This window comes from Zophobas morio, unplaced genomic scaffold (genome assembly GCF_036711695.1).
Source record: "Zophobas morio isolate AGI-343-1 ecotype UQ-CSIRO unplaced genomic scaffold, CSIRO_AGI_Zmor_V1 ptg000041l, whole genome shotgun sequence".
Taxonomy (NCBI): domain Eukaryota; kingdom Metazoa; phylum Arthropoda; class Insecta; order Coleoptera; family Tenebrionidae; genus Zophobas; species Zophobas morio.
Window position 1 is genome coordinate 5392669 of NW_026972146.1, and position 23956 is coordinate 5416624.

General features: G+C 44.4%; 2 protein-coding genes across 18 annotated transcripts in view; one reads left to right on the forward strand and one right to left on the reverse strand.

Moving 5' to 3' along the window:
• The window catches only part of Ten-a (Tenascin accessory), a 250510-nt gene extending 237436 nt beyond the window's left edge, over positions 1-13074 (forward strand). For 8 of the 13 annotated variants that reach the window (XM_064071908.1, XM_064071909.1, XM_064071907.1 and 5 more), the window contains 16 exons: positions 98-502; positions 755-940; positions 1234-1380; positions 2096-2303; positions 3202-3228; positions 4554-4673; positions 5778-5945; positions 6094-6945; positions 6996-7137; positions 7188-7439; positions 7490-8410; positions 8458-10166; positions 10221-10421; positions 10472-10802; positions 10850-11027; positions 11076-13074. In XM_064071908.1, the coding sequence (XP_063927978.1) occupies positions 98-502; positions 755-940; positions 1234-1380; positions 2096-2303; positions 3202-3228; positions 4554-4673; positions 5778-5945; positions 6094-6945; positions 6996-7137; positions 7188-7439; positions 7490-8410; positions 8458-10166; positions 10221-10421; positions 10472-10802; positions 10850-11027; positions 11076-12076 (6848 nt within the window). In that variant the 3' untranslated portion in view covers positions 12077-13074. Of the gene's footprint in view, positions 1-97; positions 503-754; positions 941-1233; positions 1381-2095; positions 2304-3201; positions 3229-4553; positions 4674-5777; positions 5946-6093; positions 6946-6995; positions 7138-7187; positions 7440-7489; positions 8411-8457; positions 10167-10220; positions 10422-10462; positions 10803-10849; positions 11028-11075 lie in introns of all 13 variants that reach the window. The other 5 variants (XM_064071914.1, XM_064071920.1, XM_064071911.1 and 2 more) reach the window with 5 other exon arrangements.
• A 97-nt stretch (positions 13075-13171) lies between these two features.
• The window catches only part of Mnb (minibrain), a 42083-nt gene continuing 31298 nt past the window's right edge, over positions 13172-23956 (reverse strand). For 4 of the 5 annotated variants that reach the window (XM_064071826.1, XM_064071827.1, XM_064071828.1 and 1 more), the window contains exons 3-7: positions 23281-23614; positions 22883-23169; positions 22566-22822; positions 18085-18419; positions 13172-14951 (exon numbers count right to left, since the gene is read on the reverse strand). In XM_064071826.1, coding sequence (XP_063927896.1) covers positions 14605-14951; positions 18085-18419; positions 22566-22822; positions 22883-23169; positions 23281-23614 — 1560 coding nt within the window. In that variant the 3' untranslated portion in view covers positions 13172-14604. Of the gene's footprint in view, positions 14952-17812; positions 17884-18084; positions 18420-22565; positions 22823-22882; positions 23170-23280; positions 23615-23956 lie in introns of all 5 variants that reach the window. The other variant, XM_064071830.1, reaches the window with a different exon arrangement.

Below are 23956 nucleotides of genomic sequence, written 5' to 3' on the forward strand. Positions count from 1 at the left end.
TTAGCGACAACCAAATTCCGCCTAAGTAAGTTCGGTCCCTATCCTGCAGACGCAATATCCATAACAGTAAAAATAAATGTAAATGTTTTTTGCGTAGGCGTTTGCCCGGTGCTCTGTTCCGGCCACGGCCAGTACGGCGGCGGCCTCTGCCACTGCGAGGAAGGTTGGAAGGGCGCCGAGTGCGACATCCCGGAGAGCGACTGTCGCGTCGCCGACTGCTCGGGCCACGGTCAGTGCGTGAGGGGCTCGTGCCACTGCAAGCCCGGATGGAAGGGCGAGACCTGCGACGAGCCCGACTGCGAAGATCCCACTTGTTCCGAGCACGGGGCTTGCGTCCACGGCCAGTGCTACTGCAAGGCCGGGTGGAAGGGTCCTCGGTGCGACGTCATCGACGAGCAGGTGCACAAATGCCTGCCGACCTGCTCCGACCACGGCGTGTACGACCTGGAATCGGCGAAATGCGTCTGCAACCGGCACTGGACCGGCCCCGACTGCTCCCAAGGTGCGAAAAACTCATATTGTTTTTAAGGCCGTTCGCGCCAACTGAATACCAATCTTCGAGATGAAAAAAGTTTCCCTGGGTCATTAAGCGACATAAAAACATCCAGCTGGCGTTCGCCGACTCCTCTTCTCACCCTCGACTTTTACGAGGCATTATATCGAACAGGCCATCGAAGAGGCGGCGTTAGGGCACCTTAATGTCTTTATGGTTTTCCCTAAATACGTCGAGTAATATTGGGTTCTTCCTTTCCAGCGTTGTGCAATTTGGACTGTGGGGCTCACGGTCGATGCGACTCGGGGAAGTGTCGTTGCGATCCCGGTTGGACCGGACCGAGATGCGAGCAGCTGCCCTGCGATCCGAGATGTCAGGAACACGGACAATGTAGGAACGGAACGTGCGTTTGTTCGCAGGGATGGAACGGACGCCACTGCACCCTCCGTGAGTACAACAACTTCGGAACCCTTTCTCCGAGGATTATGTGTTTGCGCTCGAAAACTAATTTACTTATCGCACACAGCTTCCTCATTCCCATTCTCACGCGCTAGCGCTACCTAACCGGAGAAATTAATACGTTCTCTACGTACAATTATCATTTCAGCGTGCTTCACGAAACGAGCTCTACTTTCCGACGTAATTGCTTTTGTATAGTGTGGAAGCTGCAGCGACCTCGCAATTTCTGACACTACAAACGCGACCTGACGATCTTTCATTGTCCTCCTTTTTTTTTTCAGCTGGATGCGAGAACGGATGTTCGGGCCACGGCCAGTGCACGCTCGAGGAAGGCCTCTACAAGTGCGTTTGTATCCAAGGATGGGCCGGATCCGATTGTAGTATTCCGCTGGAGATGAATTGCAACGACGACGTGGACAACGATCACGGTAAACTTTCCCTCCCCTTCTTATCTTCCTTTCCCGTCATAATTCCCTCTTTACTTTTCGCATTTGGGTTCTTTCAATTTTTCTCCGTCGTTCCCTTTCAATTCGTGCCTCCACCAACCGCTTTATTGATCAAACTCGCAAAATCGCATCACTTTTCCCGCTAACCCCTTTTCGCCTGCCTTCTCTTCCTCACTCACCTGCCTCTCTAATTTGCGGATGTTACCCTAAAAATGTTTCGCTTTGACGAATATAGAAGTTGTCGCGTATCGAAAATACCGGGATATTTTTAAATTCGGATTCGATGCAAAAAACACATTTGATACCCTTGTATCCTGTTTTATTGCCTGTCATGTGTGCGGGCTCTCGGACGTGACTTGCATCCCGGAGGCGGCGTGACACCCTGCACAAATCTGGTTACAACTGCCTCATGTTTATGTTGAAGCTACGATAGCGCTCGAGCGATGATTGATGACGTTATTATCGCGGGCTTTAAAGGAGGAAGGCCTTTTTTGCCCTAATGTCGTACGGATCTCAATTAAAATCGATATACTTGTTGAAATTTCGCGGATGTTTCGTCGCCATCCCACCGACTGCGCCTTAACTGGAGACGTCAGCACGAAACATCCGCGGTGCAGGGCGTCGGCCGCGATACAAGGGCGTCTGTCTTGTATGTTATGTATTCTGCACGTGTTGAACGATTTGTGTTGTTTGCCAGACGGGATGACGGATTGCTCGGACAGCGAGTGCTGCACGCACTCCAGCTGCACGGACCACATCATGTGTCTGTCGAGCAACGATCCCGTGGAGGTGTTACTGAGGAAGCAGCCGCCGTCGGTGACGGCGTCGTTCTACCAGCGCGTCAAGTTCCTCATCGAGGAGAACTCGGTCCAGTCGTACTCCCACATGGACGAATACACCGAGAGGTAAGTGGTCGGCGATGGCGCAGTGTGTCGAGTGATGTCTTAGAGCTTAAAGAGCAGAAATCTAGTCACGCAGACCATTCAAATGCGGCTCACAGGAAATCAGCTCTGCACGTTGAGTCGGAGGTCGGCGGACACTCGCTGGCCGCTTTGCTCGGGCACCGCACACCCCCAGCGGAGCCCTTTCCCCCCCGTCCGTAACCACCCCATCCGCCCGGCTCGCCCCGGGAGTTCATTTGTGTCTTGTCTTGTCTGAATCCCTGTGTGCGTCTCCCCGTCTCCGAAGCCCGAGTCTGTCGCTCAGATTGCGGACCACCGAGTCCGCTATTCGGCGCGATTTATACACCGCCGAGACCCTTGTTTTTTACTTAATTTTAAGATAATATATAAAATGATAGCTGATAGATGTTGGTTTTAAATTGACTGGTAATGTGTACGACCCATTAGCCCTAGGTACGTATCACGCCGGTGGCGGACACAAGTTGAGCAGCCAATGTTGTTTCACGTTTTTAGCCCGCTTCTAGACCATGTTTGCGTCCGTCCGTTTTCTTTATACATACATATATATGTTTGTTTGTTTGCTAGTAGACCTTTGCTAACTTGTGTCTGTCATTGTCTGTAGCTAAGAGTTTGTTCTGATTGTGTTGTGTCGTCACGGAAACGTGTGAGTGCGAGTGCGTCCGTCTCAAACATGTACCCGGGCCGCCGCTACGGAAGCGCCGCCACCCGTGCCGGTGGCGGCGTCCGTCGCGACGGCCCCCGCTTACGTAGTACGTGCAGCGACGCCCGGCCGACCCGAAAGTCGCCGTCGGCCCGCAGTCGCCGCAGAGTATTGCCGTGTGGTTAGTAATTGTCCTGTCTTCTGTGTCCCCTATGTCGCTGGTGCAACCTTCACTTGTAGCGAGTTCTGGAATTCCTTTACACCGCGGTAAGTGGCAGCATCTCCCCATGTTCTGTCTGTCTGTCTGTTCGTCTGTCCGTGTGCTGCCTGTAGCCTGCGCTCCCCACGTGCCACCATCCTCCATTTTGTTTTGTCCGACATTTTATGTACTCTCTACATGTTTGTTCATTTCATGCTTCGTTTTCATCCCGGGATCTCTTGCGGACTGAACTAACTAACTAACTAACCAACCAATCAAACCAACCTTGACAGGACAGACTTTCGCTTGTGTCTCCTCCGGCTCGAACAGCCCGTAAGAGGTCCATCTTTTTTTCTGTTGCATTGAATGTTTCAGCTCTTGTCTCTGTCGCTACGCCATTTGTGACTCGTCCACATTCATAATCATACCATGAATCAAAATCATGTCTCCCGAAGCTCGACACACACATCAAAATCATCATCGGCGTTTTATAAATTGCAATCGAACAAGGACTTTCGACTACCGACACGTTGTCCCGTTGCGATTTGTAGTGCGCTGGAATGAGAAACGGTGGCGCGGACACCAAAAACCGACGCGCGCGCGCCAACTGAGAAACAACATTGTACACGAATTGTTTTTTAAAAAAAAGTGAATAAGTAAGACGGATAAATGACGGCTCGGCCGAAGTCCCTCCTTTGTCTTCGTGTCATTGTCAGTTACCCGGGACCTCTGTGCAACCTGTCCTTTACACCCACCCAACACCAGTGCCCTCTATTGCATCGTTGCATTTTGATCGACCACCATATACACTCATACCGACCGGACGCGCCTGAACGGTCCTCTTTTTCCGGCGAACGCCACACCGTCTGCCTGATATTGAATTTGAATGTGGCTTTCGCCGCGAGGACCCGGTCGGCACGAAATTGAGAAACCCATTAAGACTTTGGTGTTATGGTACTTCGATGTTATAAATTTTTATTATTGAATTATTTTCATGATTACGTAGTGGTGGAACAATGCCTGCACATTGGACATCGTTGTTGTAATAATGAAGAGCGGCGACAATAAAATTGCTGCCCGACCGATTAATTCCACCTGTTCCATTTTATTGTGCTGTAAAATCATTATTGCAGCAAAACACAGCTTATATTTACGGCTTTTATCAATGCTGGGAACGGTGCATGATGAACATGTTCGGTCGATCGATACGGCTTGATCGATCGGGCGACGACGTAAAACGATCGGGTGCTTTGTAATAATTGGATATTTTAGCTACGAAACGACTTGACTTTGCACTCTCAAAGCTTGTGTTCTCATCTTTCCCTTTTTTTGAGATTGCGACGTCTCGGATCTGTTACGAGTACGACGTTTGCTTACCGGAATTTGTTGACAGCCGTGTAGCAGTAATGAGAGGTCAAGTTGTTACACCTCAAGGACTAGGAATTGTCGGAATAAGGGTTTCCGTCGATAGGGAGTCGAGGTTCGGATTCACTTTGACCAGACAAGGCGGATGGTGAGTTCTTGTGTTTCGTATGTATATATATATATGTATTGCGACGAGCGATGCGACGGTCTCTTTCTCTCTCGTTAAGGAAAGGACGATACGAAAATCGCATTAATGCCAAAGACGGAGTAACTCGAAAATTCTAAAAATAAAGCACGAGCAAAACGACTACAAGAGATCACTTTGTTTCTGTTCCTGAGCTTCTCCGGCACGTCGGAACTAAATCATGTCGGCTTAAGGGACGCTCTGCAAGTTATTGTTAGCATTTCTAATAGACTCTCGTGAATATCATACATATTTAAGGCCCCACCCCCCCATTAATTCGCGGATTTAGCTCCGACGATCGCCGGATGTACAAATCCTGCGAGTTTTTCCCGAATTAATTATGTACAGGCCGATCACGAAATTCCAAACAAGTCTCGACGCCCCGACATAACGATATTTATTGTTGCAGCTAATTGCCTCCTTCTGTTAATTAAATCGCATTTCCTATTAAAGGAAGCAATGTTTGATGATTAATTAATAAAGCGTACAAAGCGTTCTTCGGATTAGTTTGTCACGAGTTGTTATGCGTCGGAAAATTACAGCGAATCCATTACTTTGATGTGGCTCATTCCGCTGCTAAACTTCCACTGTTTGTACCGAAACCTACCGGGTGTTTGTTTATTTATCTAAAGCACCTCGCCGTCCGGGCGTTTTTGAGGGTCCGCGATCAAATTTAAAATGCTTTGATGCATTATTAAAGGTTATTCCTTTGCGCGAATTTGGTCGAAGCGGGGGCGGCTTTCAAAGGGTCAAAACGTGGGCCGGACCTTTGTTAATTGTGAAAAATTAATTAGCGCCCGTCGCACCGATCCTGATGGACTTTCCCGAAGCAAAAATAACGCGAGATAAATCGCTCGCTCTTAGAATTCACGGAATCCGCCCGTGCAATTAAACACATAATAAAATAAGGGCACGAGAATAGAACGCGGCAATAGTGCCGTTAATTAGGGAATGTCTTTCCGACCTTAACAGAAAGAGACTAACTCGCTCCGGGAAATCTAATTTCTTTAATAATTTAATTGTCCCAATCCCATGTCTTGCATTTTTAATGCGCCATTCCCGCGCCAGGTTCGACGTGCTCGTGAACGGGGGCGGCGCAGTCACCCTCCAGTTCCAAAGATCGCCCTTCAAGCCCCTAACGCGCACCGTCTTCGTCCCCTGGAACCAGATCGTCGTCCTCCCGCCCGTTCACATGCAGCTGAACGACGAATCCGACGTCTCCACCCTCCATGCCAGGTACCGACGACCCGATCGCAGAGGGACGCTCGGTCCATCTACGACCAAAGAATTTTATTTAAAATTCTTCGTGCGGTTAGATGGACCGAATAACTCGCAAAGTTGCGTCCCTCCGTCTCACCGTAGCCCCTAACTCGAACTTGTAAAGCTTCCTCAGCAGAAACCCCGCCATAAACTTTCCGGGCGTCTCCCGCTCCCTCTTCGGTTCGACCGGAGCCCTCCCGAGCACCTGCGACGACCACGATCCGGAACTACTGAAACCCGTAATCACCGGAACTTGGATGCCCGAAGCCGTCGGCGGTCTGCCCGGAAGGAGCGTCATTTTTGCCGAAACCCAGATCGTGCAAGAGAGTATTCCCATCCCGGGATCCGACCTGCATCTGATGTACCAAAGTTCGCAAGCTACGGGCTACTTGAGCACGATTTACATGCGTCTGACGGGGGATACGATCCCGACTACTTTGACCCACGTCCACGTGAGAGTGGAAGTGGAGGGATCGCTCCACGTCAAAACTTACGAGGCCGACCCGGACCTTTTGCACATTTTCGCTTGGAACAAGAGGAACGTGTACAAGCAGAAGGTGTACGGGATCGCGCAGGCGAAGGTGTCGATCGGGTACCAGCACTCGACGTGCATGGAGCCGATCTGGGAGACGCAGACGGCGGACTTGAAAGGGTTCGACGTGGACATTTCGGATATAGGAGGCTGGGGGTTGGACATACACCACCACTACAACTTCCACGAGGGGATTTTGCAGAAGGGGGACGGTTCGACGTTGCACTTCAAGCAGTATCCGAGGACGGTCAACGTGGTGATGGGGACGGGGTTGCAGAGGTCGCTGGACTGTCCCGGGCAGTGTGGAGGCCCGGCGAAAGACGCCAAGTTGTTGACGCCGGGATCGTTGGCCAGCGGGCCGGACGGGAGCATCTACGTGGGGGATTTCAATCTAGTGCGAAGAATCACTCCGGAGGGGAATGTCTACACGGTACTACAATTGAGGTGAGTCGGACAGTCGAGATGGGTAGATGGTAAAGTTGTTGTTGTCGCAGAGCCACGCAAGTCGCTTATCAATACTACTTGACTATATCCCCGGCCGATGGTCACTTGTACGTGTCCGATCCCGAGAAACACCAGATCCTCAAGGTCCTGTCCCTGGAGCCCGTGCAAGACCCCAGCATTAACAGCGAGCCGGTATGTAGTTCGGTCGGGTCGCCCCTCAAGTGACAGGTCAAATGCCGCAGGTTGTCGGGAACGGTGAGCGATGCATACCTGGGGACGATAGTCAATGCGGTGATGAAGGACCGGCGAAATATGCTCGTTTGGCTCATCCCAAAGGTCTGGCCATTGCCGCCGACAAAACTATGTATATCGCCGACGGGACCAACATCAGAGCAGTCGACCCCAAGGGGATAATTCACACGTTGATTGGTAATCACGGACACCATAACCACTGGAGTCCTATTCCGTGCCACGGAGCGCTCCCCGCTAATCAAGTAACCTCCGCAAACCCTCTATCTTCCACGGTTTGACTTTTACTTTGCAGGCGCAGCTACAGTGGCCCACGGGTTTGGCCCTCAGCCCTCTCGACGGCTCGCTTCACTTCGTCGACGACCGCCTAGTGCTCAAGCTCACCGCCGACATGAAAATCAAGGTCGTGGCAGGGACGCCCTTGCACTGCCACCGCGAGGACAACTCCACCAAAACGCAAACCGATGACGTGTTAGGGACCGTGCTTGCTCTAGCGTTTTCGCCGAACGGTGATTTCTACATCGCCGAATCCGACACTCGCAAAGTCAATTACGTGCGCTTGATCGACTCTTCCGGGAAGATTACCCATTTCGCTGGAAAAATCCAGGACCGGGCACGGAACAACTGCGACTGTTCGACTAACGCGACGACGGTGAGTCCTCGCAGTAGCGACCCTCCGCCGGCGTGCATTTGCGGCAACACGGACGAGACCACGAGCAACGCCGAGACGCTCTTGTCGTCGAACGCGAGGTTCCAGGCCATTTCGGCGCTGACCGTGTCTCCGGGGGGAGTGCTGCACGTGGCCGATCAAGGGTCGCTGCATATTCTGGCGCTCCAGCATTATTTACCGACGCATGACGAGAACGGGGAGTTTAGAATACCGTACCCGGCGGCCGGGGAGGTCTACGTTTTCAATCGATACGGTCAACATGTCGCCACCAAAGATCTGGCGTCGGACAAGACGCGCTATTCGTTCCTGTACTCGAAAAATACCAGTTTCGGGAAATTGTCCACTGTCACGGACAGCTCGGGGAATAAAATACAGTTCTTGAGGGATTACAGTAATGCCGTTAGTTCGATTGAAAACACACAGGATCATAAATCCGAGCTGAAAATATCAGGAGTGGGATATTTGGTTAAGTTGTCGGAAAAGGGGAGATCGGAGATCGAGTTGGACTACGACATGAATTCGGGGCTCCTCACGAGCCGGTCAGGGGTAAGTGTTCGCTGCGAGTCGTACAATGGTTTGACATTTTATTTTAGGGTGGAGAGACCTTCATCTACCAATACGACTGGATCGGGAGGGCGACGGGGGTGATCCTGTCGAGCGGAGAGTCCCTGGAACTGACGTCGAAGATCGCGGAAGACGAGGGGTTGGAAATAACGGTGAGCAAACCCCCGACGCAGCTAACCGTCACAGGCAAAGCGAACAAAAAAGTCATCATTATCGACGGTACGTATCACACTCCTCCCCCCCATCGACGTGACTTTATCGCTTTCGCTTCAGATTCCGAAGTCACGGAAGCCGTCACCCTCACCAACTCCACCGTTTCGGTGAACTCGGCTTGGGGCGGACGAATGGAGATAGCGGCGGTGGCGCGCCACCCCCTATTGGAGGTGTCGCTCCCCGTCGAAGCCGAGATGTTGCCCGTGTGGTCCGAGCAGACCACCGTCTTCGGCGAAGACAACCAGAACTTCATGTCGACCTCGTTCAGTCTCGTCGGGGACGTCCGCAACCCCCAACAAACCCTCAACCGGGAAATTTACGTCAACAATACGAAGATTCTCGGCATCGAATTCGACCAATTCACGAGTAAAGAGATATTTTATGACCACGACAAACTGCCACTATTGACAATAACGTACGACCCGGCGGGGTTACCATTAGCATACATTCCGCACAATGGTGCGGACACCCTCAACATATCATACGACACCTTCAACCGAATCGATTCGTGGAAATGGGGCGATAGCGAATTGAAATATAGCTACGACAGGCACGGATTGCTCTCGGAGATCACGAGCAGTCTGGACGGGACGCAAATGTTCACTTACAACGATTGGAATATGCTGTCGAAGATCACTCTGGCGAGCCAGAGGAGCTTCTCGTTGTCGTACGACGACGACGGGGGGCTGCGGCACGTGACTCTACCGAGCGGGACCAAGCACTCTTTCAGTTTACAACCGTCTTTGGGCTTCTTGCGGGTTACGTACACGCCCCCGGGCAGCGTGAGGGCCTACTTGCAGCACTTCTCCCATTCGGGGCGACTGCTCCAGACCGTGTTCCCGGGAGAAGGGGCTAGGGTGGTGTACAGGTACAACACGAACGGCAGATTGAGGGAGGTCGTGCACGGCGACGGCAAAACCCTGTACCACTACTCGGAAACTTCCGGTCTACCGAGCCAGATTTCTCACGTGGAACCCGATTTGGAGTACCGCTGGGACTACCAGTTCATCGGCGGGTTACTCATGGAGGAGAGGATTGATTTTGGTGCCAAAACTGGACTGAGCAACGCCAAATTCACCTACGACTATGACAATAACTATAGATTGATAGCGGCGCAAGGACGGATAGGGGGGCAGAACTTGCCGCAGTACAATCTGGCGTACAATTCTAAAACGGGAGCGTTGGAGATGATAGGGTTGTTCAAGATCAACAAGCCGAAGACTAACGAGACTCAGGTTTACGACGGGACGGCTTTGTTTTCGAGGAGTATCAGCTCGAGGTTTTTGGAGACTCAAGTGGCGTTGACCATACACGGAATGGAGGTGTTCAGGATGGAGTTCAGTCATGACATGCATGGGAGAATTTCGCAGACTAGGACTTACACGAGGAACGTCGGCGTTAATCCGTACACGAACATCAAGAATTACACTTGGGATTGCGACGGGCAGTTGTTGGGAGTGGAGGCACAGGAGCCTTGGGGGTTCAGATACGACGACAACGGGAATATGTTGTCGCTGACGTACAGGTATGGTGTAAATTAATTAAACCGGATTAAATCCTACTTGCTGCGCCGTTTTAGAGGAAACACTATCCCCATGGAATATAACGCGATGGACCGGATTATCAAATTCGGCGAAGGTCAATACAAGTACGACAGTAGAGGCCTGGTGGTCCAAAATGCCCGCGAAGAGAAATTCCACTACAACGCCAAAGGACTTTTAGTGAGAGCCACCAAAAGAGGGCGTTTCGACGTAAGATATTTCTACGACCATATGGACAGGTGCGTATGACTCAAAATAAGGTAAGATAAATTAACAACAGAGGTCACAGATTATCGGCCCGCAAGGACAACTACGGAAACGTCACCCAGTTCTTCTACAACAACGAATATCGCCCGCGGGAAGTCAGCCAGATTTACTCACCACGTGACGGCAAACTTATGTCTTTAGTGTACGACGACAGAGGTCACTTGATTTACGCCCAAGTCTACCGACACAAGTACTACGTAGCGACCGACCAATGCGGTACTCCGGTCATGATTTTCAACCAGTACGGTGAAGGAATTCGGGAGATCATGAGGTCCCCGTACGGTCACATCGTTTACGATTCGAATCCGTACCTTTACTTACCGGTGGACTTCTGCGGCGGGCTCTTGGACCAGGTAATACCTATTTTTCCCCCACGACCCGTCTCTAGATTAAATTTCAGGTCACCTCGTTGGTCCACATGCCTAATGGAAAAGTCTACGACCCGCTAATCGGACAGTGGATGTCCCCCCTGTGGGAAGACGTCCTCGAGCGAGTCGCCACTCCCACCCAACTCCACTTGTACCGCTTCAACGGAAACGACCCCATCAACATGGGAGTAGAACGCAACAGACCCACAGGTACATATTTAGTCCGGAATTTCAAGCCCAACTAACTCTTGTTTGTAGATCACCTCGACTGGCTCGAGAAAATCGGTTACGACCTCCAGAGTCTCGCCCCTCAGCTCTTCCCCGATGCTCTTCCAGGCGGCCGAATGCCCCCTCTTCTCACCCAACCGGGAACCTTCTGGAATCCGTCCAAAGAAACCATAAGTAGCCAACTCACCATGCACTCGAGTTCCACCGACATCCAATCAGGCTTCCTCGCACACTTGAACACTCGCAAAATGACAACGGCCAAAGATCTGTCAGCCCCTTCGAAATCCGCACTCAAGACGGACGTCATGGATTTGATCCCGAAGAAAATCGGGGCGGCTTCGGATCCTCCGTTCGGACGAGGGATTCTGGTGTCTAAGACTTCGCAAGGTCAAGCGATCGTGTCTAGCGTTCCGGCCGCCAACGCCATCTACAGGGACGTGTACACTTCAGTCTTCAATAGATCGTATCTTCTTCCTTTCACTTTCGTGGTTCACAGCGCTCAGCAGGATGCGTTCTACTTTGTCAAGGAGGAGACGTGGAAGGCGAACGACGATAAAGGACAGTTGAAGAGGTTGCAAGGGCAAGTCAACACCACGTTCCACGAAATAGCCAAAGAAAACGGGAGCGGGAATAACTACTTCGACGTGAAAATTCACGGTGCGAACGCCGTGGTTAATCTGAGGTATGGGACGACTATGGAGAAGGAGAAGCAAAGGTTGCTGCACCACGCGAAGCTTTCGGCTATACGAAAAGCTTGGCACAAGGAGAAGGAAGCTTTGAAGAGTGGATTTTCGGGAACGGTGGAGTGGTCGTCGGGGGAAGTGGAAGAACTGATGAAATTGGGCTACGTTTCGACGTACGAGGGCGATTACATTCACGACGTATTGTTGTACCCGGAATTGGCGGAGGATCCTTACAATGTTAAGTTCACGAAGAAACAGAGCGACTCGTCGAAGAAAAGGCGAAGAAAACGGGAGGCGAAGAAAAGCTGTCAGGATAGATGGTGGTTTTCGTGGAGCGAAGTATGCTAGTGACCAGATAAAGACAAAGTGAAACTATATTCAATTAACTAAGTGTGATGTACCAAGAATTAAGCTTACATGATAATGTGAGACATTTTATACCAATACCAAAGTCTATTTGTGTATGTACTTCAAAGATGCCAAAATGTATATTATTTATTTACGATATGTTACCTATATGTATGTGATTTGAGGTGGTTGGTGGGACTCGGTTCGCCGAAACGATTTTTTTTATAACTTTTGAAACATGACTGACTGTTGGAGCGGCCGAGTCGCGCCGAACCGAAGAGTGTAAATATTTGCATAAATACTATTAGATTTAAAGATGAAGATGAAGAAACACAGTTTCGGAACAGCATAGAAACGGTATTAATACAACTTAGAGCTTTAAATAGCCCGATATTCGAATGATCGATGAGCCATTAGAACAGAGGTATCAGAATAAATTTGTAAATATAGTCCAGTTATTACCTTTTTAATAATTTTAAAATTAAATGAACGAATTTATCTTAGATAGGCAAAGAAAAAATGAAAATCATTGATATGTATGTTGTGTTGCTTTACTTAATAATTATAAGATATCATTGTGACTGATCTATGTTCATGATAGTAAAGCAAACCTTATCCGCTATGTACCTTGCAGTCTTCTCACCACATCTCACCAGATCTTCTAATTTTGTTACCAAAACGACGAAACTATACTGAAACGATATATATATTTTTACTCCGCCTGCCAGTGTAGTATATTTTGTGTGCTGTTGTTATTACTGGATATTTCTACACAAAATGTACTAATTTAATGTCGATATATGTTGTCTACAGACTGTCATAACTCGCTGGAACATCATTGTGTTGTTACAACGCTGTTTATTATACACTCGATTTATATTCAAGATATTTATTTGTACAGTAGCTTTATTTGTCCATCGCTAAATGAATTTATATTTTCATTTAATGGAATCATCTAAGTATTATAAATGTTTTTGAAATAAAGAACTTGTTTTTTACGCGGGCGCATCATTTCGAAAGTCCCGCCACAACGGGTGCGCGCGCACGCAACGACCGCCTAGATTTGAGGTTATGTAAACAAAATGAAACAAAAACTTCGTACTTGAAAATTTATATTAACAAAATTATCTACTTATACAAGACGCTTAATAGTAAATATTAAAAAATGTAACTCACCCAAAAATTAAGTATAACTAAATGAATTAGTGAATACACAACGCAAACCTCACTCACAAGAACCTCTCTCTCTCTCTCTCTCACACACAAGAAAAGAAAATACTCGTACAGGATTCAATAAAAAGGGGCTTCAGTTTTGGAATACAGTATAAATAATTTTCGGGAGTTGATAAAACTTAGTTTGAACGCGTCACAGTCTACAAACGATCACTTACTCCTTGGGCGTTCCTAGGACCAGAACTTTGAAAAATAAAATCGTGACTTATTAAAAAAAAACAACAACAAATTGATGAGGATCCAGGAATACTAGCTAGGAGTAAGAATGAAAGGCGACGTTTTGATGTAAATTTATTTAAATAACAAAGAAATTAGGAATTCATAGATCGCATAATTTATACACTATCAATAATTTCTACATTGCTGAGAATCATTGCATTTTTTCCGTCAACTAAACCGTGAATGATTATAACTGCACATGACGTAAATAAATAAGTGTATCGATAAATACAAGTCTAGTGATTATTCATTAAGTTAGGTATTTACAAAATAACTCGAAAGTTGTCTCGCAGTTCTAAAATTTTTGTCAATCGTTAGCCAAATTATAAAATCGATCTGACTAGCCAACTTTCGAGCCTCATGTACAAACTGGTATCATATTTTGAACACATTTACCACTGTACTTGCGGTAGTGGATTGGTATGGCCCTGGTTTAAAAAAATACATAAATCTTTTCTACTTAGTTCCACGATATTGCTAATTTGACAAAATGAGGTATGTTCTGAAACGCGAGCGGAATCACTTGTTTCAATACTGTTGTGCTTGAAATGATCTAAGGCTACATTTTCGAACACTTTTGCGAGTCGGTAACGAAAGAATCCCTGTTGAATGACCAGAGCCACTATCATACAGTTAACGGTAAATCATAGGAAACATGTATACATATGTGGTTACTCGCTATAATTAATCATTAATATTTAAATACTAGGCATAAATTACTTTATCCTTCATTTTTAACTTAATTCCTAATAAATCTCGTGACCCTCTCTTGCCTCCCTATCTGCCACAGAACAGAAACATTCGATTGGTGATCCGCGTGTCACAACAGAGCGTCAGTGCCCCAAGTCTGTTGTTCGTTCGTCCTCGAAAGTCCCAGAATCCACCGAAGCACGTAAGTCACACATCATCACTGTAAAGATCGCTAACAGTATCTCATTAAACCTAAAATTAACCAAAAACAAAACCAACAATCACAATTCACTAGAATCCCGCTCTTTCTTCCTCCTCACACCGTACGAAAAACGAATTATGACTACATATTGTTCGAAGAAACAAAACCCTCGAGTCCGCGTCGTTCAATGTATTGCGACCGAATTATGCTGCACGCAGACGCCGACCATGGGACTGTCGTCTCTGTCGCTCTGCTTGGCCTGCTGAGGTCCGTTAGCCGTTGTACTGCTGTTGTGTTTGGGGGCGCTGCCGTCGGTCATCGGCCCCGGGTACGGGGCGTACTGCAAAGACGTCGGTCCGTAGCTTATCATAGGGGCCTGGTGGTAGCGCTGCCTGTGGGGATGCCGCGACGGTGACGGGTCGCACTCCATCGTCGTATAGCCGCCGCCGCTCTGCTGCTGCTGCTGCTGCTGCTGCTGCTGGTAGCTGCTGTGACTCGACAGCTCTCTCGACCGTCCCACCAAATTTAACCCTGCAACGCACACGTTCGCATGTGAATGGGGGCGGACGCGGGGGCGGCGCACACAGACAATGCTACACCTAACCTAGCCTAGCCTATCTACACAGGCCCCGGCAGAACTGGAACCCGAAAGCGCAACGGACACCCGATTCCTCGATATTAACGCTCATTAACCTTTCAACTCGTTAAGTACTTCTGTCGCTTCTTTCATTAATCAGCAAACCAAAAATAAACGAGATCGGCTAAAAATAGAACGAGGATAACAATGCAACGACTATTATTATTCTCTCGGATCGCTCTTCCGCCGACGGCCGACTCTCGTTGCGTCACCTTTTAAGTACACTTAACTCTGTCAACAATCGACTTAAAGAGGAGCGGGGCTAAATTCGACCCTAAGCTCACTGGCGAACTTTTTCGCGAGATTTAAACAACGACGGCGGTTAAAAAATACATAGAAACGAAGAATTCTCGTTCGGGCGAATCTCAAAAAAGCAATTTCTCTTTCCCCTTTTTTTAAATCATTTGTCTGGTTGAAAGCGAAGTATCTAGATTTAAATCAGAAACAACTTTCACATGTCCGATAAGCACAGCATAATTAAACGTACGCATGTTAAACAATTTTTTGTTTCTTGTAAATCATGTCTACGTGATTTATTCTTATAAAAGCAGTATAACAGCTTATTACACTTTTTTAACTGCCCAACACGAACCTCCTACTGATATATAGAAACCTTTAAAAACATTCTCACTGATAAGAAAGCACGTTCACGAAGGTTGTGAAAATGTTCAAAATTTGTGTAAACTTGCGTCTGCCCTGATTATAAATATTATCCTATTGGCAACTGCTATACTTTCAGGTTTTATACAGAGCTTTTATAAATAATTCGTCCATCCGAGTAGGCACTCATTTCTCTCCGAATGTAGTACTAACTATAACTGCAATGAAACTTTAAACGTCATAATTATTCTGACAGGTGACATTAACCACATCAGATATAACATTTGCAAATTTCACCAGTCAGGTCAATAATTATGAAAATCCTGTATGATTTTTTTCAACGAAGGTATGGTAGATAATGAATTTCAATAATTATATTATTCTAAGGGGCGTCTGAAAGGCCAAAATTTTAATTCATACAAAAATATTTGGATTCGGGCACCGGTGCTGTTGTATACCACGGCTATTAGCGCCTCTGAAAAACTTCAATTTCCAGGTGGGCGAATCCGCTCCTGTCCGTGGTGAGATCTTGTCTTTGAAGCAATTTGAAAAAATCTCGGGGCCTTGTGTATGGTTTTTGAAGTAGTTCGAAAAAATCCCCAAGACCCCTTTTATTTTGTTTTTGAAGTAGCTTGAAAGAATCTCGGAGGCCTCTTGTGTCTTGGTTTTGAAGTAGTTTGACAGAAATTCGGGGACCCCTTGTATCTAGTTTTGAAGTAGTTTAAAAAAAATCTCAAAGTCCCCTTTTATTTTGGTTTCGTAGTTTAAATCTAGGGGTCCCTTGTGCCTGGTTTTTGAAGTACCTAGTTTGAAATAATCTCGGAGACCCCTTTTGTGTTGTCCTTGAAGTCGTTTTCTATAATCTCGGAGACTCCTTGTGTCTGATTTTTGAAGTAATTTAAAAGGATCTCAGGGATGTCTTGTATTGTTTTCGAAGTAATTTTAAAAAACCTCGGGTACCCCTTGTGTCTGGTTTTTAAAGTAGTTTGAAAGAATCTCGGTGACCACTTTTGTGTTGATTTTGAAGTGGTTCGAAAGAATCTCGGGGAACCCTTATGTCTGGTTTTTGAAGTATTTTGAAAGTATCTCTTGGACCCCTTAGATTTTGTTTTTGAAGTAGTTTCATCAAAGAATCTCGGGTACCTCTTGTGTATGTTTTTTGAAGTAATTTGAAAGAATCTTGAGTACCTCTTGTGTCGGGTTTTTGAACTAGTTTGAAAGAATCTCTGGAACTCATTTTGTGTTGATTTTGAAGTAGTTTGAAAGAATCTCGCTGACCCCTTTCATTTTATTTTTGAAGTAATTTGAAAAAATCTCGGTTAACCCTTGTATCTGGTTTTTGAAGTAATTTGAAAGTATCTCGGGTATCCCTTGTGTCTAGTGTTTGAAGTAGATTAAAAGAATTTCGGGGACCTTTTGTGTCTTGTTTTTTTAAATAGTTTGAATGACTCGCGGGGCTCATGTATGGTTTTTGAAGTAAATAGTTTTAAAGAATCTCGTGGTGTCCTGTTGTTTTGTTTTTGAAGTAATTAGAAAAGATTTCGAGGACACAATGTGTCTACTTTTTAAGCAATTTGAAAAAACCTCGTGATCAGGGGCGAAAGAAACCTGCTTAACTAACGCGGAAAAAATTTGGAACTAGAAGACCGAAATTTTACTTAATTTAAAAAATTCCCGATTTCCGGATCCTACTAGTGCGATAACAGTACAACTCTTATTATCGCACTAGTAGGATAATATATCCATTACAAAACTCAAATTTGTGGGATAAAAGCATTATTGTCGAAAAGCATGAAGCTTGCCCACAAAAACTATATGATTGCCACAAAAAGTGGTAACTGTGGTGTCAAACGCGGAAACATACACAACATACAAAAAAAAAATGTGGAAAAAGACAGTTTTTGAGTTCGCTATTTTTTTTTTTTTTTAATTATTACACGTCTACAGAAAATTAATAACCCATTTAAAGACGAACAGGTGGATTTTTAATAATTAAAAAAAAATGTGACGACTACTACACAGCCGATGGCATCTTTCACCGCCCGTCGACCTAATCTCCGTTCCTCAGCTTTCGCCGCTTCCAGTTCCGCCCTCGCATTGCAAAACAAAAACGATGCAAGTGCTAACGAAAAAAATGATCAACTAATATCAATACCTGTGTTAGTAAGAGCAGTTACGGTTCGGCACCGTATCACTATGTTAGTCATCGTTGATTTCCCGTAACGTCTGCACACATACAAAAATTAAAATTACGATCTCACTCTTACCAATTGCAAGAATCGCATGGTCGTGACGAATGACAGAAACAAAAACAACCACAAGCATAAGACGCGCAACGAAAATGCAAAAGAACACAAATCGTCTCATCGAAGCGATGAGTCTGTCATCGGAAAGGTAGTGGGGGGACGCCGGTGGCGCCCAACGTACCGTGTTGACTACTCGAACTATTCGTGATGGACATGTCCAACGACGCCACAGCCGGACTCGAACTGTTACTGTTAGGCGTTGAGGTGCACTCGTCCGTGGTCCGTTTAAAAAAATTATGTTGGAGAGCGTAGTACGACGTTATCCTGGATTTCGGATCGTAATCAAGCATGCGTAAAATCAGATCCTTGAACTTGAGATATTCAGCCGTCGAATGGCCCGGCTCGCCGGCCCTTCGGCCGCCGGGACCGCCGGTATCCACGCCGAGGATATCGTGGAGTCGCCGCGTTCCTGGAAGCTTGTACTTCTTGCCGTCCTTTGACTTCTTGAGTACGTATCTGCAACAGGGGAAAGTTAGCGGTGGTACGGCGACAACTTAAATGAGGTATTATGACATTCCAGATCGCGAAATTGTGAGCTTATCAGACTGTGGCAAAATTACATACAATTCTTTTCTTATTGAAAAATCTGTCTCGTTATTTATCGTTAAACTGTGTACAATATTGTTGGAGCCAAACGCACAAACTATCATGAAGTTTTTTACGAAATTTATTTAAATTCTTTCAATATTTCTTTTTAATTTAAATTATAACCTTAAACAAATGAATATACATGCAAATCTGCAAATTTTTCTTTTACCACGATGACCTTCAATATCAAAATAAACTTAATAAAAATTCCCTAGTTCAGAACCGGAACTAAACATACCTGACACATAAAATTCGGACAATTATGAGTAACATATTACCTAAAAGCGAAAAAAGGGTTCAAGTTGGCTAAAAAGTCGGGCCAAGTCAGGTCAGGTCAGGTTAAGTCGGGTCAACTTAAATCAAGTCGTGTTAAGCTAGGTGATGCTAAATCAGGTCATGTTGAAAATGCAACGATCGAAGGCAAAATCTTACAAATCCGTGGCTGTTTTTTTTTTATTAAATTACAAAATTTGATTTTACGATTTTCGTTTTGTGATAACCGCTGTAAAGAACCAGAGACATAAATAACGCCCCTTGTCCTTCAGCAATAGGCAATAGCAATCTGAAGCTCAAGTGTTTATTTATGTTTATACATCGAATTAATGTCACATAGAAGTTAGTTTGATTTGAATGAGATTGTCTTCTCAAAGCAGAACTAAAATTATAAATTAAACCACAATCGAACAAAATGTTTGAATATTATAATGCTTATTTTATCATTATTATATAAAGATGTGGGTATTTTTCACATTTTCGGGTTAATTTCGTTCTTAATTTGACCAATAAACAATTTGTAATGACGTCAACATGGATAATTCGAGTCACAGCATAAAAAAAGGGCCACGTTCGGGATCGAACCACAACCGCAGTACAGCAGGTGGTCATTATCTCCGCTACACCCACTGCGCCACGGAGACGTTCGCACCATGTCGGGAATAAAACGTTATTATACCTTGCAAATGTTTTTGCGAAAATTCGAACGTTTAGCGAAAAAACTGAAAGTGGATTAGTACATTACAAGTATACGAATATATTTTTGTGTAACATTCAAATTATTTTAGAATAACATTCATTGAAATGACGACATTAAATTGTTGGTGCGAATGATTAGCCAAATTTTGGTTAGCATTTAAACATCTACATGATATTTCTAATATACATATACAAAATTTGACAACAGTCAGTCCAGCAGTTTCGGAGATTATATGTCTAATAAAAATGGATACAGACAGACAGACAGACAGGCGAAAACAGGAGACTACTTTTTTCGTACTAAAGGGGTCATGAAACGTCGAGAAAACATAAAAGTGGCCATTCGTCCGATGGAGCTGTAAATTATACAACGAAAACGAAAAACAGTTGGAAGAGTTTTATAAGTAGAGTAGGAATACTTTGAGAACAGTAGCAGTAGACGTAAAATCGGACGGGTCCACTTACGAATTTAGGGGGAGGAAACTGTACTGATCCCGTCGTTATATTTTTTTATTTCGCCAACGTAAGTTGGAGAATCCATCGACCGATTTGCTCTAAATGCCGTCTAAATCTAATCTCTAAAACTACTGGAGCGACTGTAATAAAATTTAAGTGTATGCTAGGAGTATCGTATATATGATAAAAAGCAAACCAAAATTTGTCCAATCATCTCCAGCAACAATCTGATGACGGTCCCCACAAAAAAATTTTAGTAGTCTTCTAAATTCTATAAAATAACATACTCCTCTACTTGTAGTTAATGAATCTACCTCGACTTTGTTAATTATTATGATGTGCGTGGATCGATGCCGACAGGCTGCATTTTTTTTTTATTGATCAAATCAAGACTAATTTATCCTGCTTTAGTATTAGATTTCTTTTTTTTTTTTTGTTTCATTTTCTTAATTTTATATCAGTTTTTCGTTTTTTTATTCTATTTATTTTTTCAATATTTCTTTCGATTTTGTAATTTTTCGTTTATTCAGTTTTTCAAATTTTTCATCTTAAATTTTTGGATTCCCAGTTATACGAATTTTTGATTTCTTTTCCATTTTACAATAAATATTGTTTTTATTTTGCACTTTTTCGACTTTTAAATGTCTCAATTTTAATTTTCCAATTTTTAGGATTCTCAAAGTTTTCATTTTATACATTTTCGTTCTCTCATTTTTGATTTTTTAATTTTACAATTTTGCAATTTTTCCATTTTTTTAATTCGAAAAGTTGAAAAATCGAAAAATTGCAAAATCGAAAAGTGGAAAATCGAAAAATTGTAGAATCGATAAACTGAAAAATAAAAAAATCAAATATGTATATGAAAAAGATTAAAAATCCGATAATTGAAAAATGGAACATTTCTAAAATCGTAAAAATGAAAAAGTGGACCATTTTAAAAACCATAATTATTATTACACATTTAAAATGAAAACTACAAAAATTCCAAATCCAAAACTGAAGAACCGAAACACTGAAAAATCTGAAATTGAGAAATTAAAAAAGATTTCACATTGAAAAGAAGGAATATTATCGAATCAGAACTGAAAAAATGAAAATAAAAAACCGAAAAAAAAATTGCAAATCGAAAAACTGACAAATCATGTTTTTAATGTATCGATTTGTAATTTTTCAATTTTTATTTTTTTTTTTTGTTTCTTTAATTGCTAGATTTTGCAATTTTTCGATTTAAAATTTATCGAGTTTTCAAATTGTTGAAGACGTCAACACAAAATTTTGTTGACGTCACCTCACTTGAAACGTGCGGTAAAAACAATATTTTTTAATTTTTACTTCCTTAGCTCCTTTCATATTTTCTCGACGTTTCGTGACCCCCAAGAGTACGAACCAATATGCCTTCCGTTTCCGTCCGACTGTCCGCCGTCTACCCGGATTTTTATTACGGTAACTACGGCGCAAAACGCTAACCAAATTTTGTCTTATCATCCCCACCAAACACTGTAATCACGTCATTTTAAAATTTTGTGTAACCAACACCTATTAAATTTTTTAAATACTCCTGTACTTGTATAATAACACAAAAGCCACTTCGATGTTGTTTATTAGTATTTTATATTGATTAAATCTTCTTCTTTCACCACTGAATAGGTAAGCCTAATTAATCGAATTATAGAGGCGTTCTATTTTTTTAATGATCAAATCAAGAACGGTACACCCAATTTTCGCGACAATTTGGAAGTATAATACTGAATTGACACGTTTCTTGCCGAAATGTTGCTAGGAATTTTAAACGTGCTTAATCGTCGAACTCTTTCAATGTATAAATATAAACAGTCGAAGTTAAGCGTGGATTGATATGTTTTCTCGTTGTTTCGAGAGTACTTCGGACGCGAAATTTATCACCGACTAGTATCTAAAAATGTAGCATCTTTTCCCATTTCCATGTAAATAACTACGTTTTGCAATATTGCAAACGATTTTGTCGGACACGATTGTATCTTGCCAATGTCAGAACAACCATAAATAAAATGGATGCAATTCTTTATACACACAAGAACCGGTTAATTCACAATGCATCTAGAACAGATAAGTGTCTCGCCAGATGTCGAATTAAATATTAAAATAAATTATTTTCATGCCATACCAAAACCAATTTACTTTGGTAAGTGAGTTTTTTTTTACTAAGCGCACTTTTGAAATCTTCCCGTTTCGTAAAAAACACATTTCGGTTTTTTTCCAAATCGACCACAACGATTCACAGCTGGCACACGATTTTCAAGTGCAATATTTTGAGGAATGCGGAAATGTAACTTTGTTGTTACATAATGTTCCCTCCCCCGATAGCAAACATATAAAACGCCTACAAATAAGCATGACTAACACGAAGTCTCACTTCTCTCACATGTCACGGTAACTACATTTAAAGATAATTAGCATTTCGTACGTAAATTTTATCATCGGTATAATTCGACACGAGGAAAAAACTGAAACGTCTGAAGAGTGTCGTTATTATTAAATCGTGTGGTGAAAAACACTACAATCTTCCAATACACTTACGCTTAGCAATTTAATAAACCCCATTCTCACCTCCCGTCTCCTGGCAGTTTCTCGAAAAATTTCCTCGTCTTATTCGCTTGATCCAACAGACTCTTCGGCGGCATGCCCAACACCTCGACTATCTTATTCATTTGATCGACCTCGTTCGCTCCACTGAATAGCGGCTCCCCCGTGTGCATCTCCACCAGTATGCACCCCAAGGACCACATGTCTATCGCTAAATCGTACGGTATGCCCAACAATACTTCCGGCGACCTATAAAACCTCGACTGGATGTACTGGTATATCTGTAAAAAACAAAACCAAAAAAAAATCATCATCCCCGACTCCCGCCTCCTCCTCATTACCCTCTGCCCTAGCTGGCAAGAACTCCCAAAATCGACGATTTTTATTGCCGAACGTTTCGGATTGCACAACAGAATATTCTCAGGCTTCAGATCGCAGTGGATGATATTCAGTTCGGGCGTCGAAAGGAACAATAGGGCCGTGCACAGTTGCTGGGCGAACTTTCTTGTGAGATTCAACGAGACGCCGCGGAAGTTCGTGTTCCTCAACAGATCATACAGGTTATACGAGAGCAGTTCGAACACCAGACACAGGTGGTTCCGCCACATGAAGTGCCGCTTTAATTTAACTGCAAAAGGAACGGTATAAAAAAACGCACGAAAAACGGACAGCCGAAGGGACAAGGTACCACGTAACGTCATTGTCCCTTCGGCACTCCGTTACACAGGTCCACCATTACCTATATAATACTTATTTTCGGCGTCCGCCCTATTCATCATCTCCAACAACTTCACCTCGATCTGGGCCTGGTTGAGGAAGGGTTTCTTGTTCTTGATGATTTTGATCGCCACGTGGCACTGCTCCACGTGGTCGTAGGCCTTAACGACCTGTCCGAACGAGCCTTTGCCTATAAGCGAGTCGATTTCGTATCGGTCGAGGAACTTTTCACCATTCTTCACGATGTAATCGTGATTGTCGTCGTCGTAACCGTCATTGTACAGTTTCCTCTCCTTTTTATGGGAGGTATCTTCTTGGGGTTGCGCCGCTCTTCGTTTCTTTTTCGCGTAATACACCTACAAGACACACGACACGTTGAAAGAAATCGATAGGCGGGACGTCGCTAAATCCCCGATTTTTTCCCTTTCGCCGCGAGATTTCCAGTGCATTTACGTCGCCGCCGCCGCCGCCGTTTCCGACATGATTTGTTTTCCAGTTAGACACAACTTTTTCTAATTTAATTTCCCTCAGGATGACGTGATTAAAATTTAGTTCGTATAATTAAAGTTATTTGCATTCCGGAATTAATTTCATTTGGACGCTCTCGAGGTGGAGATTAATAAAACGAATATTTTAAACAATACGAAAGGACGAAGCCCCGTCGCGTCATTAGTGCGGATTCGAAAATTACGCCAGAC